The 16085-nt window shown below is 46.4% G+C and overlaps 1 protein-coding gene across 4 annotated transcripts in view; it reads left to right on the top strand.

The window, feature by feature from the left end:
• Positions 1-16085, top strand: part of MTF1 (metal regulatory transcription factor 1) — a 42571-nt gene that overhangs the window by 3941 nt on the left and 22545 nt on the right. For all 4 annotated transcript variants that reach the window (XM_069586723.1, XM_069586751.1, XM_069586740.1 and 1 more), the window contains exons 3-4: positions 13705-13943; positions 14770-14901. In XM_069586723.1, the coding sequence (XP_069442824.1) occupies positions 13705-13943; positions 14770-14901 (371 nt within the window). The remainder of the gene's footprint in view (positions 1-13704; positions 13944-14769; positions 14902-16085) is intronic.

The raw sequence follows: 16085 nt of genomic DNA, 5'->3' as shown, positions 1-16085 counted from the left end.
AGAATCTCAGAGCTGGAAGGGAGACCTAGTGAGACCATCGTGTCGTACCTCCCACCTCATGCAGAAGTCTCTCTGCAGCAGTTCCTCTGGTCTCTGCTTGAATACCTCCAGGGTGATGAGAGCACCCTGTTCCACAGTTGAGCTTAATGCAGAGTTTGTTGGCCAGCTCTGATTGTTAGAAAGCTTTGGCTTACATGAAGCCAAGAATCTGCCTTCCTGCAGCTGCTGCCGCTGGTTCTAGATCTTTTTTTCTGAGCAGTGAGCTAAACCGTCCTCCCACAGAGGGCATCCATCAAGGTAGTTAAAGATCATGGGTTTCTCTACACCTTCTCCGCTGACTTTCGTGTCCCTCTTATGACACCTTCCCCTAGTTTCTCAGCATCCTGGTCACTTTTGATTGTATAAGTTCCAATTTTCCAGAGTCCTTAAAATTTGTAATTGAACAGTCTCAGAAGTGTGAGTCAGCTGGCACCGAATACCATGCAACTCTTATCTCTTCATCTGGACACTGTACTACAATTACTATATGGTCTATATTTTATTATCAATGACATCTTACTGTTAGCTGACACTTGAAAATCTCTAGACTGTTGTTTCTTAGCTGGGGATGGTTTTGTCCCCCAGGAGACATTTAGCAATGTCTGAGGACATTTTTGGTTGTCACCTTGGGGAAATGTTACTGGAACCTATTGGGTAGAGTCCAAAGATCCTGTTAAACATTCTAGTACACAGGAGAGCCCCCTACCAACAAATAATTAATTGTCTGGCCCTAAATGTCAATTAGCTGTATTCCAGTAAAATTTTCCTTACAGGAGAAAACAGGCGTTGGGTTTCCTGGACTGCCCCTAGACTAGAACACGGGACGCTGTAGAAGAGAAGGATGAAAAGATAGCAGACACCCAGACGTGGAAGGCAGTGATAGCATGCAGCGGGCCTGGGCTGCGTTCTGGAAGTACACTGAAGGCATCTGAGCCAAGGAGTGATGTGGTTAGAGCAGCATTTCAGAAGTGTTGCTCTGGTAGCCGTGGCAGCTTGATTGCCTGGCTAGAAGATGGTTTCAGGTTAGGTTTGGGGTTTCCTTTGAGTCTGATGAAGGTTAACGTGGAAAGAATCCAGAGCTTTTGTTGACGTATAAGAGAATGTGGTTTATTATTAAAGTTTGGAGAATGAGTGGTAAATTGAGTTTGATTCAAAGGATTTATCTGTTTTTCTAAGCGTGTTGAGTGTCTTCTCTCTCTCAGCACAGAGGCCACACAGATGACTCACGGAGCTTCAGATCTCAGTAGTGAGTTAAGTAGTTCACGTCCACTGTGATAGGTACTTTGAGGCCTCTTCAGAGTGCTCTATGCAGGCTGGGGAGAAAGCAGCTGACTCTCCTGTCCCGCTTGCCCTCCAAGAATGGCGATTCCATTAACAGGAATCGAGAGGAAGAGGAGAATATTTGGTGGGGAAACTGGTGAACTGGTTGGAGTATATTGAATGTATAGTCCTTGGAGAAAAATAAAGTGAACAAGTTGAGAAGCTGTTTGGAAATGCGGATCTGAAGTCAAGGAAGGGGTTTGGGATGAGAATTGTGGATCCATGAAAGTGCAGTCATTCAAACTGTGGGCAAATAACCTAAGGGCGAGGAAATAAGACTTGTTCTGAGAATTTAAGGGTTAGAAAGAGAAAGAGGAACCAGAGATCACATAGTCCCAGAGATGGGTGGAACACGACGTTGTGGAAGCTGAGGGAAGAGGGATTTAAGAAATATGAATATTCTTTTGTGATCCTGAAGAGGGATCGAGGGGCTGAGCCATTAGCTCAGCTGCTTGTGCAGTTGATCACCTGTTGGGAAGACGTTCACTGGAGGTTGAGGCCAGATTTCAGATGATGGAGAAATGAGTGGGTGGTGAGGAAACAGGAGGCAGGAAGCATCAAGGTTTCTCTCTCTCTCTCTTTTTTAAATAAGGTAGTTGGAGGAAGAAAAGTGATGAGGCAGTAGTAAGTAACAGGATTGGATCATTTTTTTAGCAGAGGAAATCTGAACATGGCTTAGGGCTTAAACTTTGGGCCATCCTCAGTTAATGATTACTATGTGAGAGTTTTTCAAGAGCAGATGTTTGGGAAACATTTAAGTTAAATCAAGACAGAGATTTGTTTATTAATATGGGATTTCTCAAGAGCTTTTGATAATACCCAAGAAGGAAGGAAATGCAGAATTCTCCAAATATTTTGAACTTGGGAAACCATTTTTTCAGGTCTTATTTCCATGGTCAGTGTTCTGTGGAACACGTTTTGGGAAACGCTGATCTAGGCAGCAAAGGAGGAGATGGTGGGGAAGGGAGGATTATGCAACCAGTGATATGAGCTGTCACTCCGTCCTACTTGCAAGCCTGGTTTACCATTCATGTCTTTTGATCCTTGATAATCATGTTGAATAAGACAAGTACCTTGTTCAGTCCACCATGGATTTAACCCATTGTGCTTTCTTTTCCTCCCACCATGTTTTCCCATTCTATCCATGAGACCTACATGGAAGGTTCTAGAAACTCATTGAAATCATTAGGTGTGGGGTTGTCTGGAGGTTGAGGGAGAAGCCCCAGTGGCTTTCAGTCTTTGAAAATTGTGCTAAATGACCAGACATTCAGTAGACTCGCCTTCCTGGAGCGCCATCATAACTGTAGCTTTTGTTGTAACGGCGATGTTATTTTATTTCTTGGCATTTAAATCCATTTAATTGGTATGAAGAGGCCAGTGTTTATGACTGTCTGATAACACTCTTCATGATTTCTTTACATTCTCCCCACCTCCACCTTTAAAAAAAAGAAAACCGACAAAAAACTGTGGTCTTTTTCTGTATCTCTATGCCCAGGTGTTATTCTTAAGAAATGAAATCATTTGATAGCTAGTCGTCTTGGCTTCCTAAGCAGCTTATTTTCTGAGTCAGATTCTGGCTTGATTTTCCTGTTTACCTTAGATTGTTCCATTATTTGCTGTAGTGTGTGGTTGGCTTACCTATTACTTCATTTTTTTCTCCCTTGTGCTTGTTTTGTGCAAAAATAAACCAGCCAGAACCTTGCTACAGATCCTACCTTTTCCCACAGGGCCACTGGTCATTCCCATCCAAAGTGCACCTGTCTTATTCTTGTACTTGCTACTTGACTGCTGTCTGCCTGTTGACTTGGTATTGTTGTTTAGTTGCTAAGTTGTGTCCAACTCTTTGCGACCCCATGGATGGCAGTGCACCAGGCTTCCCTGTCCTTCCCTATCTCCCAGAGTTTGCTAAGACTTAAGTTAATCAAGTCAATGATTTAGAAGCTCTCAAATCAAGACATTGTCACTCTGACCTGTCAGAATGAGAACCTATCATTCTCAGGGTCAGCATTCTTAAGAATTGCTCCTTTAATACCTTTTTACTCCAGGTTTCTAAGCAGCTATGTTTCCTTTCGTCAGTTCATGCAGTCACTGGTTTCCTAAACTTTTTTGCATCTGTGCCCTTCCCAAGACCATTTCAAGACTATCGGGTTACTTCCTCTGAACCACATCAGTGAATGTGTCTCCCCGCACCCCCGAACTGACCTTGCACTTCTCTGCTGCATGGTCGGCCAAGAAGGGTGAAGAAACCCAGGAGTCACATACTAAATATGCTCTTTATGATGCACCCGAGTGTCCCAGAGCATTGATTGGGAGAAAATATTTTTCTGCTGAGAAGCACAGCTACAGGGATGCTTAATGAATTGGGTTGCTTGCTATGTTGGTCAGTGACATTCCAAGGGATTTTTTTTTTTTTTAGTGTGACAAATTTTAAGATATAGAATAAGGGGGAAAATTTGACTCTAGTGTTTCAAAGCCTTTTTGCAACGTGCCCTTTACCTTGGGGACCCAGTTCCAATCTCATTGCTCATTATCAATCCCTAAGGCAGTGTGAGGATCCTCTCAGACAAACCAGGTTGTTGCTGACTCTGCAGAGGGGATCCGCCCACTTTCAGTCTTTGCACACCGTGATTATCTTCCTTTACAGGTTCCCTTGTAAACTCTCACAGAATTGCCCTGCAGAACTAGGACAGAGACAGTTTCTGCTTGAAATGCTAGTGTTGAGGATCTGTTCATTCTTTCCACAAGCTTTTACTTATTGAGTATCACCAGCGTTTGTCAGATATCAGGAAGGACAAAGAAATAATCCCTGCCCTGAGGGACTCTGGGGAGTCCAGAAGGAAGACCGCTGAGGCCGAAGGCGCAGGGTTCGGTAGGGAACCAGGGTTGGAAGCATTTTCCCTTGCCAGCAGATGAAGCCAGTTGAGCGCTATCTCCCGCATGCCAGCATGCGTGTCACATACTTCTTTTCAGCCATCACTGAGGCCCACTGGCTTGGAAGAGAGACCAGGGTGACTTTACATTCCAACTGGTTTTCCAGCATAATGCTGCAGGAATAACAGTTCTCAGATTTACATTGTATGTAGGCTGTACCTGTTGAGTATTGCTAATATTTCGATGTAGGACATTGGAGAAAGAATCTGAATGTTCATGTTTTTCTCTTATTTAAATCTAGCTTATTCTTAAAATTGTTTCCTCTGTGATGTGCACAGGGATAAGTTAGACCTAGGTTCCATCTTTGTTCTGGTATATACTGAGTGGCCTTGGGCAAGCTGCTCCATTTCTTCTTTTTTAAAACTGAAATAAAAATATCCTGTCACTTTTTGTGAAGGTGAAATAAGATTTATTCATTTATATATGCACAACAGGGGATGCATAAAACGTTCAGGATCGTGCCTGGTGCCTGTTTGGTGAATGTCCTCTCTTCCTTGAAGGCCCACGTGGTTCTTTCTTGTTTCTTTTTTTTAAATTTACTTCTGGCAGCACTCCTCTTTGTTGCTGCGCTCAGGCTTTCTCTGGTTTTGGAGTTGAGAGGGCTCCTCTTTGTTGCAGTGCACGGCTTGTCCTTGTGGGACCTTCTCTTCTTGTGGAGCGTGGGCTCTAGGGCGTGCAGGCTTGAGCCGTTGCGGTTCCCAGGCTGTAGCGTGTGACCTTAGTGGTTTTGGCACACGGGCTCGGTTGCTCAGCGGCATGTGGGACCTCCCCGGACCAGGGATTGAACCTGTGTCCCCTACATCTGCGAGTGGAATCTTGTTCATTGTACCACCAGGGAAGTCCCCTACATGGTCTTGAAGGAGGTATGGAAGGGCATATCCTCCTGTTAAAGAAAAGGTTGAACTGTCTTTGTTTGGAACTCTTTGGGAAGTGTTTTCTCCTGAAACAGGGTTATAGATTGTGTGTTTAGGTACCCTGGAGCCCAGTCACCCTTGACTTGCTGAACTGTCTTATTAATACGGTTGTGGAACGTGACCCACCGTTTAGAACCATGTTATACAAGGAGAACATGTTCGTAGTCCCTCTGCAGGGGCTCTGGGTACAGCCCTTGCCACAGGTAACCTTCCAGACACTCACCCTCCTCCCTTGGACTTCTTGGGCTTCCTGAGGGCAGGCCCCCAAAACTTCCTTCCGTGGTGAGCAATTGGGGTACCAGGCAAAGCTGGGACTCTTTTTAAATATTGTTTTTAACGTTTTACAATTGAGATAAAATTGACATGCAACATAATGATTCCGTATTTGCATATATTACAAAATGATCACCATAATAAGTCTAGTTAACCATTTTTTTTCTCGTGATGAGAACTTTTAAAATCTACCCTGTCAGCAACTTTCAGATAGACAATACATATCTATTAACTGTAGTTACCATGCTGTGCACTACATCCCCATGACTTACTTATTTCATAAGCTGAGGGCTCTTACAGCTAAAGAATGAGGACTCCTGTTTTGCTGGCAGTGGCAAGAGGGTTAGGTGGCTGGCATCTTTTGAGTGCCTGCTATGTACCAGGCACTGTGTTCAGGATTCTGATAGTTTTGTATTTTCGTAATAATCTGAGGCAAGAATCGTACACTGAAGCCCATTAGCTATGAGAAGGGCTGAGACGTGAAGAGCAGCAGGGTGGCTCTGGTTCCCTAAAGGAACAGGGTTGAGGTGTGGAGACAGTGTGTGAATTCAGCTCTGTGGTAGGCAGTGCAGAGCTCTTCCATTTCTCCTCCGAGCTCTTTGGTTGCATATGATGAAGTGGGAGAGAGATCACTGACAGTGTGGGGAGAGAGTTGGTGCTGGGGAGAGGGATGGGAAGGAAGGGGCAGAGCCAGGCTGAGCATTGATTTATAAGTATGTTCAGATGCTCGGTGTTCAGAATCAGAGACTCCCTTTCCTTACTGACAATGGCACTGTTAGTGTGTGTGGGATCTAATTCTGCTGGCCTCATTTCTTTTTCCTCCAGCAGAAACTCAGCTTTTTTTCTCTTCTTGATTTTTTCCCCCCTCCCGTGCACCACATGGGGAGCTTAGTTCCCTGACGAGGGATTGAACCTGTGCCCCCTGAAGTGGCATCTTAACCGCTAGACACTAGGGAAGTCCCACTTCTGCATTTCTTTTGAAGCTGTTGTCTCCTAGAATTCCAGTGTTTAATTTTCTTATTTTTGCTTATCTCATTTCACCTTTCCTTCTCTGCTTCTATTAACTTACAAGGGCAGTCACCTTTGTTAATTATTTCTCTATTCTAGAACTACTCAGGACACTTTATAAATCAACATCTGAAAACTTTTATGCCTCCTGCCCTTTATGAAACATTAGACCCCATCCTCAGTGATCCCAGCCTGTGCTGTATCTGAGCTCCCTAGCTCCCTAATCAGCAGCTGTGTAAGTGATGTAGCACTTAAGCTCTTTTGGAGAAACATATTTTCTGATGGAATCTTTGGTGACGTGTTCATATTATAGGTACTCCAGTTAATTTCTTAAAAAAAAATTTTTTTTACTTTAAAAAATTATTTGTTTATTTTTGGCTGCACTGGGTCGTCTTTGCTGTACGTGGGCTTTTCTCTAGTTTCGGAGAGTGGGGGCTCCTCTTTAGTTGCGGTGCCCAGGCTTCTCACTGCAGCGGCTCCTCTTGTGAAGCACGGACTCTAGACGCTCGGGCTTAGTTGCTCTGCCGAATGTGGAACCTTCCCAGACCAGCAGCGATCGAACCTGTGTCCCCTGCACTGGCAGGCAGATTCTTATCCACTGCACCACCAGGGAAGTCCCCTACTCTGGTTAATTTCAACAGGCCAATTAATTATGTGTCCCTCAAGTTCTTTAAATTCAGGTTGGGCATCACCTCCTTTGAGAAGTTGTTCTTAGTCATCCCCAAGCTTGAGTTTTTCTTCGGTCAGTTCAGTCGCTCAGTCGTGTCTGACTCTTGGCGACCCCATGGACTGCAGCACGCCAGGCTTCTCTGTCCATCACCAACTCCCGGAGCTTGTTCAAATTCATGTCCATCTAGTTGGTGATGCCATCCAGCCACCTCATCCTCTGTTGCCCCCTTCTCCTCCTGCCTCCTGAGTTTTTCTTAGTCTTTCTCTCTGTATTTCCCTATATTCTAGCATCTGTACATTTCCTCATACCCTATTGTTCTTGTCTGTTTGGATCTCTTCTCGACTTTGAGCTTCTAGAGAGCAGGAGCCATTTTTTCTGTATTCCTATCTCCTGGGACAATATAATCCCTGGAACAGAACTTTTTTTGAATGCGTACATGCGTGATAAACTTTAATTGTATTTAAATGTACCAAATGTTGCAATACCTCTGCTGAGTAAGGAGGTTTTTTGCAACTTCCTGCTCGGATCCAGTTTGTGGTGGTTTGTTTTCCCTTCTTCTGATATTTGATGCTGTTTAAAAACGATTCTGAAAGACAGTATTGGCACTTGCGTCTCCTGCCTTCTTCCAGACAGGGTGAGGTCACACATGTATTCATTGTAGTATTGGGGAGCACTTGCTTTGACAGCCGTGTGTCCCACCGCTAAATCCACACACCTTGCTCAGGTTGTGTCCTCTCCCCTCTGCTGTTTTGTGTAAGAGTAGTTTTATTCAGTATCTCCATGTCCTCCCTTTTCCCAGCTTCTCAGCCTGGTAGGTCCTGGCTTCTGCTCTCACCCTCCCAGTGACACTAGTCTTGCTGGCCGAGTTCTGACCTTGTGAGCTGAGTCTTAAGAAACGCTTCCTCAGTCACCTCTGCCATGTTTGACCTGGTTGGCCCTCCTCCTTGAAACTGTCCCTCTGTCACTTAGAGCCCTTGCCCCTACTTTCCTCAACAGGGAGTCCTGTTGGTTTAGTTTCGTTTGTTTAGTCATCTGTCCGTTCACTCAGCAAGTCTCAGCCCCTTCTCCAGAGGCCGGTGCCTGAGGCTGTGGCAGTGAACTGGTCGAGCCGGATGTGGCCCTTGCTCTCCTGGAGCCTGCTGCAGTCGCGCTGCAGAGTAGCGGTTCATTGTTTAACTTGACAGGTATCTACTTGGTGCTTTCTGTTCTCCAGCTACTGCTGTGCCTAGCTAGCATCTACATAGATAATTATGTAAATTATCTAATTATGTAATTATTCAATCTTACTGGTATTCTGTACTTTAAAGACATACAGGACGCCATGTGCTGTGCCTAGGCGCGCAGTCGTGTCTGACTCTTTGCAACTCCATGGACGGTAGTCCACCAGGCTCCTCTGTCCATGGAGATTCTCCAGGCAAGAATGCTGGAGTGGGTGGCTGTGCCCTGCCCTCTTCCAGGGGATCTTCCCAACCCTGGGATTGAACCCAGGTCTCCCGCACTGCAGGCGGATTCTTTACCGTCTGAGCCACCAGGGAAGCCCAGGATGCCATGAAAACCTGTAATAACAATTGTTGTTTAGTCTCTAAGTCGAGTTCAACTCTTGTGACCCCATGGACTGTCGCCCACCAGCCTCCTCTGTTCATGGGATTTCCCAGGCAAGAGTACTGGAGTGGGTTGCTATTTCCTTCTCTGAGGGATCTTCCCAACCCAAGGATCGAACTTGCGTCTCCTGCTTGGAAGGCAGATTCTTTACCGCTGAGCCCACTGGGAAGCCCCTGAATAAGGATACCTCTTCTCATTCGGGGAGGGGGTAGGAATGGGTCAGGGAACAAGTTCCTGAGGAAGGAACACAATGGAAGCTTTAATTGGCCAAGTAAGAAACCCTAGATGAGAGGAGCGGTTGGCAGGGCAGAGAGACAGGAATGGGTGGTTAATTTCACTTGTTACTTAGGAAGATACCAACTGCTGTAGCATCTTAAAAACGAAATTCTGCTCGCCATTCACCGTGTCATGAGCTCTATGCCTGAGACTCGCAGACTCCTTAAGTGGAGCACTCACAGTCATGGTTCTCCTCCCAGGTCAGGGATCATTTTGAAATCTCTATCTCGAAGTACCAGAGAGGTTTTCCGTCTTGAGAAATCAGGACGTGTGCATGAGAGGATAATTAGCTGCGTAAGCTAAGTGTCAAGTGAGTGGTATAGTTAAATACTATTGGAATTCAGAGACGGGCACTGTCACGTAGGTATGGAATGGTAGTGGAGGGCCTTGGAGGTGGTGAAGCTTGAGTGGAAGAGATTGGGAAAAGCAGAGAAGAAAGGAGCTGGACGTTTCCAGTAAGAGAACAGAGAGTCCAAAGGCAGGCAGATGGGACTCCAGTGCTGCAGTTAGGGAAGAGGCGCTGTCCTCTGTGGGCCTTGGGCCTTGACAGTTCTCTGCTGCTGGCCTGAAGAGCGCCTTGAAGGAGTTTGAACACAAGGCTAGGGAATTGGGGCTGTATCATTTGAGCAGGGAAATGGCACGTGTGTGCACTGGTTTAGAATAAATCTGGTGGCGATTGGCTTTAAAACTAGGCCCTGAGACATGAGAATGCCTAGTCAATAGTTCCATTCAGCGGGTATTTATGGATCACCTCCGGTGTGGCCTAGGGAAGGGAAAGAGGTGAATGAGCAGGAGAACCCTTGTCTGGGGAACTTAAAATCCTGTGCAAAATCCTACTAGGGATTGGGCTTTTGAGAGAAGGACCTGGAGCCCAGGGGAGATGGGAGGACTCCGGCCCCCTCCCTCCCCACCCCCACAGGTTTTCAGGGTTTGGCAAACAGATGCCTGTTTGTGTAGAATGGTTTTCACAGTTAAAAATCATTTTTAATCTAAAGAACAGTATTTCATGATATATGAAAATGATAAAATTCAGATTTCATTGTCCATAAATAAAGTTTATTTGGAGCACAGCCTTGCTTGTCCATTTATGTACTGTCTGTGGTTACTTTCGGTGCTCCCCAGATGGCTCAGTGGTAAAGAGTCTGCCTAAACCCTGGGTTGGGAAGATCCCCTGGAAAAGGAAATGACAGCCCACTCCAGTATTCTTGCCTAGAGAATCCCATGGACAGAGGAGCCTGGCAGGCCACAGTCCACGGGGTTGCAGAAGAGTCAGACACAACTTAGTGTCTAAACAACAAGAAATGGTTACGTCCATGTACATACAGCAGTGGAGTTGAGTAGCTGTAAGAGGGACCACGTGGCCCAAAAGGCCCTTGAGTCACCGCGCCCTAATATCAGATCCTCCCTCTCTGAAACTGGGTGTCCTTCTCCCTACCTCAGGCCTTTCCCTCCACCCGGGCTTTTAAATATCCTTGTCATCTTTATGTTCCTCCCAGATCCTCAGCTGCTTTCATCCAGGACCTTTTTCCTCCCAAATATGCTCAAAACCTATCTTACTTCTAACAAACAAGATTTCATCAACTCAGAAGTCCGCTTCTGCCAGTCTGGACCTCCAGTCTCTATCCCTGCCTCTCATGATTCACCTTAAGCCAGACTTCGGCTTCATCAGTCCATTAAAACTAGTCTTGCTGAGTCCTTGGTGAATTCCTAGCTGCTGGATCCTATACTTTCCCTAGTCCTTCCTGTCTTCCTTGTTCTCTCTGAAAACATCCTGACCATTCTCTTTCCTCAAGACCCTTTATCTCTTGGCTTCTGTGGCGCCCATCTCCTTTGCATTCTCTCCCCAGTTCCGCAGCCCTGCCACCCATTCACCCAGCAGTGGCGTCTCTTCTTTTTACCAGTTCCCTAAACGTTGGTGACGTTCAGGAGCCTGTCCTTTGGCCTCGTGGCCAAGATTTTATTGAGCATCTACCATATGCCAGTCCCTGTGTTGAAATACTTTACACGAATTATCCCTAATCTTTATAACAACCCTAAAAAGATTGATTTTTCTTTCCTCCATGTTGTAAACAGGAGCTGGAGACTTAGCTTAAGTAATTTTCCCAAAGTTACACAGTAAGTAGCAGGGTTGGGCCTTGAACCAGCCTACTTTAGCATATAGTAAAGGCAGCTGTTATCTGTGTACCAGAAACTTCTGCACTAGACTGTATTTTTTAGCTTCCAGCCTATATGTGTGCCTGCTAGACATTGCTACCTGGAAGTACCTCAAACCCAACTTATCACCTCTCCCCACCCTCTGTCCAGTCCAAAATTGGTGTGTGACCATCTGTTTTGTCATGCAGGCCCTAATCTTGGGAGTTGGTCTTGACTTTGCCATTCCCCATTGCTACCACACCTCAGCACACTGTTGTCACTAGAGCCACTCATTTCCCCCCTTTTATTTTCTCCTGAATTCATCTCTCATAATGTCCACTGTCAGTTTATTTACTTATGCTGTGTGGCATGCAGGATCTTAGTTCCCTGACCGGGGATTGAACCCATGCCCCCTATAATTGGGAGCACAGAGTCTTAACCCCTGGACTGCCAGGGAAGCCCTGTCACTTCCCTAGTTTGGATTCTTCTCACCTCTGTCTTGGACAGTTGTCCCCCTTCTCTTCTCCTCTGCTACCTCTTCTTCTGTTCGCTTACCCTTCCAGTCTATCTTCCATAGGCTTCCAGAATGATCTCTTTTAAACCCCTCATCTGGTTGTGTTGCTATCTTGGCTAAAACCAAGATATCTTGGCTCCCTGTTGTCCTCTTCCTCTACTTCCCAGCTTAACTGAGGAGGGTTCACTCATTTTTCTAGATTCTGTTTCCAGCCTCTCACCTACCGAGGTGTGGTTGTGGTCTCTTGGACCAGTGTTCTCATTCATCTCTGCATGTAGTTCTCAAGGCGTTACCTCTTTCTGGAATGCCCATCTCCTCCAGTTTGTCTAAGGAACGCTCTTTCAGTTAATCCCTAAAAAATAGACCAATAGGCAAACAAAAACACATCCTCAGTTCAGACGGAATGGCTCAGTCTCCAAGCCTTCACTGAGTCCAGTCTTTCCGAGAAGGATTAGGTTTCCCTCTTTGTATGCTTCCCAGGCACCGCGGGTGTGTGCATTGCCCGGCTCAGCACAGTCTATAATCATTCGTGCACATGTGCCTCCTTAAAATGATGCTCCGTAAAAGGAGAGCTTTTTGCCTTGTTCACCTTTTCTCTGTGGTGTCTAGCTTGTTGCCTGGGGTATAGGAGCTCAGTAACTGTCAGATGGATACCAGTAGTGTGGCGAGAGCAGACTGAAGCGTGGAGAGCAATGAGGAGTAAAGGGGGAAGGTGTCTGCTAAAGCTGAAGACTAGGCAGAACTCTTTCTCTTTTCACTTTCACCCATTGGGGAAGGAAATGGCAACCCACTCCAGTGTTCTTGCCTGGAGAATCCCAGGGACGGGGGAGCCTGGTGGGCTGCCGTCTATGGGGTCACACAGAGTCGGACACGACTGAAGCGACTTAGCAGCAGCAGCAGCAGCAGGGCCTTGATATGTATAGCATCAGGACATTGACAGAGTCTTTTCACAGAGGCTTTGTCTCATTTTGTTCTACTCACAAGCACCATGAGACAGCAGGACATTTCAGTTCTGCTGTGTAGAAATAAAGAACCTTTAGTTCCGAGACGTGGAAAGACCTGCCCAAAGTCCTGAACCTAAGCGCCGGTAGTCATTTTTCTCCAGCCAAGGCTGTATTGCTTCCCCTTTCCCAGGAGAGAGATGGGGAAGGTTCGGAAGATGAGAGGGAAGCTTTGGGCTGAACCTGTATGTGGAAGTTAAAGAAAAGGAGTGAGTGACTCAGGGAAGAAGACAAAGAGCCCCACGGAGTTGCTTTGTGGTGTAGGACACGTTTTCAGAAGGAGAGGGCATCGGTGAGAAATTTTTTTCCAATACTAAAGGAAAATTGGGAAGGAGGAAAGAGTTTGAGCACCAGCAAGCTCAAGGGCATGGTTTTGTCCGGTGAAGGCAGCTTGCTGAGTGGTTCCAACAGGCACTGCAGGAAGTGGAGGCTCCTGCAGATGGCATGCTTTCCAGGAAGAGTGGTGAGGGAAGGGGACCAGGAGGAGCAGTTTGAGAAGCGCCGTACTACCAGATATTCCCAGAAATCTGTGATACACGTTTTTCATTTTGTAGATCTGAAGTTACAGAAGAGACTGTGCTGGTATATAACTGAACTAGTACACCTGTGACTGAGTATATAAATTTCAGAATGTTTTAAACTCAGTTTTATGTTGGTTGGTTCTCATCAGGTTACAGGCCCAGAGGACAGGATGTTGAGTCGAGCCTTAGAGTCGTATGTGAGCAGGGGTGAGTGTAGTAGTATGTGCCCGCTTTAGGGCGTGGGTGTTGAGTGGACACCAGTCTTATATTCACGTAGAGTATTGAACTGCCTCTGCCTTGTCTCTCGTCCATCGCTCTCATCATTTGTTGCCCTGGTGTAATCTGCTCAGCGGGAAGATTTCCCCCTTGTGTTAGAGGTGCTTTCTGTGTCGACGACAGAAGCCTGTGTATCTCACCTGTCTCTCCCGAGAGCCAAGCTCTGGGGGAGTTAGGCGCTGGGCAGCTCTGTTGTGCCACTGACGAGGTGTCCTCCATCTGCCAGGTAAAGCGGTACCAGTGCACCTTTGAGGGCTGTCCCCGCACCTACAGCACGGCGGGCAACCTGCGCACCCACCAGAAGACCCACCGAGGGGAGTACACCTTCGTCTGCAACCAGGAGGGCTGCGGCAAGGCCTTCCTCACCTCCTACAGCCTCAGGATCCACGTGCGGGTGCACACCAAGGAGAAGCCGTTCGAGTGCGACGTGCAGGGCTGTGAGAAGGCGTTCAACACGCTCTACAGGTCAGCACCCAGCCCCCGAGCCCGGCTCTGCCGCGCCCACGGCGCTCCCCCTATACCGGGCAGACGCTCACATGCGGGGCTTGAAAGAGGGCAGCTGCGCTCAGCTGCCGACAGTTCCTCAGAGGAGTTGTTACTTAAACATGGACACATCCTGGATCGGTTACAGTCAGAAAAGCTTTGTGTCTGGATCTGTATCTCCCAGAATGACATCCCGGCCTGAGGATTTTAGTAGTTGGTATGGAATAATATCTCCTGTTGGCTCAGGAGCTTGGTATTAAGGATTCTTTGATTTCCTTCCCAGCCTCAGCTTGAAGATTAACTTTTTTCTTCCCTCAAGAAGTGGGGAGTGGTCTGCTCATCAGCCATTTCTCTTTTCTACCGTTTATATCAGGAGACTTACATTAGTCTTTAGCATTGGCTATCACATAGCAAACACAGTGATAGCTAACACTGGTGGGCTCTAGTCCATAGGATCGCGAAGAGGTGGACACAGCTGAGCATACGTACCTAAAAAGCACTCACTGCGTGGCAGGCAGTGTCCTGTGCGCTGCGAAGGGAATGGAAGCAGAGAGGTCTTGTAACTGGGTCGAGATCCCCTTTTGGTCGAGGAGACCAGAATTTGAGTTCCAGGCAGCCTGGCTCCAGGGTCACACTCACCCCACTCTGCTGTATAATTCTTTGAATTTCTCTTTGAGTACAAAATGTTGATATTAGTGTATTATGACTGTAGAATTCTCATGTACTTGACCTTGATGCCCATTAAGCTGATGTGGGAAAGCTCTGTCGTGCATCATGACAAAGGGGATTTCTCTGGGGTATCTTGCAGGCTGAAAGCACATCAGAGGCTTCACACAGGGAAGACGTTTAACTGTGAATCTGAAGGCTGCAGCAAGTACTTCACCACACTCAGTGATCTGAGGAAGCACATTCGAACCCATACAGGAGAAAAGCCATTTCGGTGGGTCTTGCTGTTTTCTATTTATCACTGACTAGGTTTCAGGGGGGTGTCTTGATGTACTCCAGTATTTTTCAAAATGGGGAGGGAATTCCCTGTGCTAGCTCTTTGGGCAGTGCTTGCTCTCCCCAGGATAGCTGTAAACCACTGCAGACTGAAGGAGGGGCGATGGGGCCCACGAGTGTCTCCGCCTGCTCTGTGGGGGATGGCTTCTCTGCCTTACTCTTTCCCTTTACTTTCACGAAGCGTTTACTGCGACTCCCTCATCCGTACTAGAGAAATGCTAAGATGCAGGCTCTCCTCCTGAGAACCTTAGTCTGCTCTGGTGGAAACGAACAAGTAACCAGACAGTCTGAGAATGAGATGCTGAGCACAGGGGCAAGGATACCTACCTAGGAAGAGGGGAGGAGGGGGGGAGGGGAGGAGGGGTAAAGATACTTAAGCTAGTGGTGCAAGTATTGTTTTGTGTTTTTTTAGTCACTTGTTTGGCTGTTGCTTTGTAATATGTCATGTGTACATACAAACATTACAGGAGCGTCTTTTTTAAAAAATTAATTTATGTTAATTGGAGGCTAATTACTTTACAACATTGTAGTGGGTTTTGCCATACATTCGCATGAATCAGCCATGGGAGTATGTGTGTTCCCCATCCTGAACCCCCCTCCCACCTCCCTCCCCATCCCACCCTCAGGGTCATCCCAGTGCACCAGCCCTGAGCGCCCTGTCTCATGCATCAAACCTGGACTGATGGTCTGTTTCACATATGGTAATATACATGTTTCAATGCCATTCTCTCAAATCACCCCACCCTCGCCTTCTCCCACAGAGTCCAAAAGTCTGTTCTTTACATCTGTGTCTCTTTTGCTGTCTCGCATATAGGGTCATCATTACCATCTTTCTAAATTCCATATATATGCATTAATATACTGTATTGGTGTTTTTCTTTCTGACTTACATCACTCTGTATAATAGGCTCCAGTTTCATCCACCTCATTAGAACTGATTCAAATGCATTCTTTTTAATAGCTTTTAATATTCCATTGTGTATATGTACCACAGCTTTCTTATCCATTTGTCTGCTGATGGACATCTAGGTTGCTTCTATGTCCTGGCTATTGTAAACAGTGCTAGGAGCATCCATTTTTATCTATAGATTTCCATTTATATATATATATATGTGAACACAC

Source organism: Ovis canadensis, chromosome 1 (genome assembly GCF_042477335.2).
Source record: "Ovis canadensis isolate MfBH-ARS-UI-01 breed Bighorn chromosome 1, ARS-UI_OviCan_v2, whole genome shotgun sequence".
Classification (NCBI taxonomy): Eukaryota; Metazoa; Chordata; class Mammalia; order Artiodactyla; family Bovidae; genus Ovis; species Ovis canadensis.
Note: the sequence above shows the minus strand (reverse complement) of the source record. Positions and strands in the feature narration are given on the sequence as shown.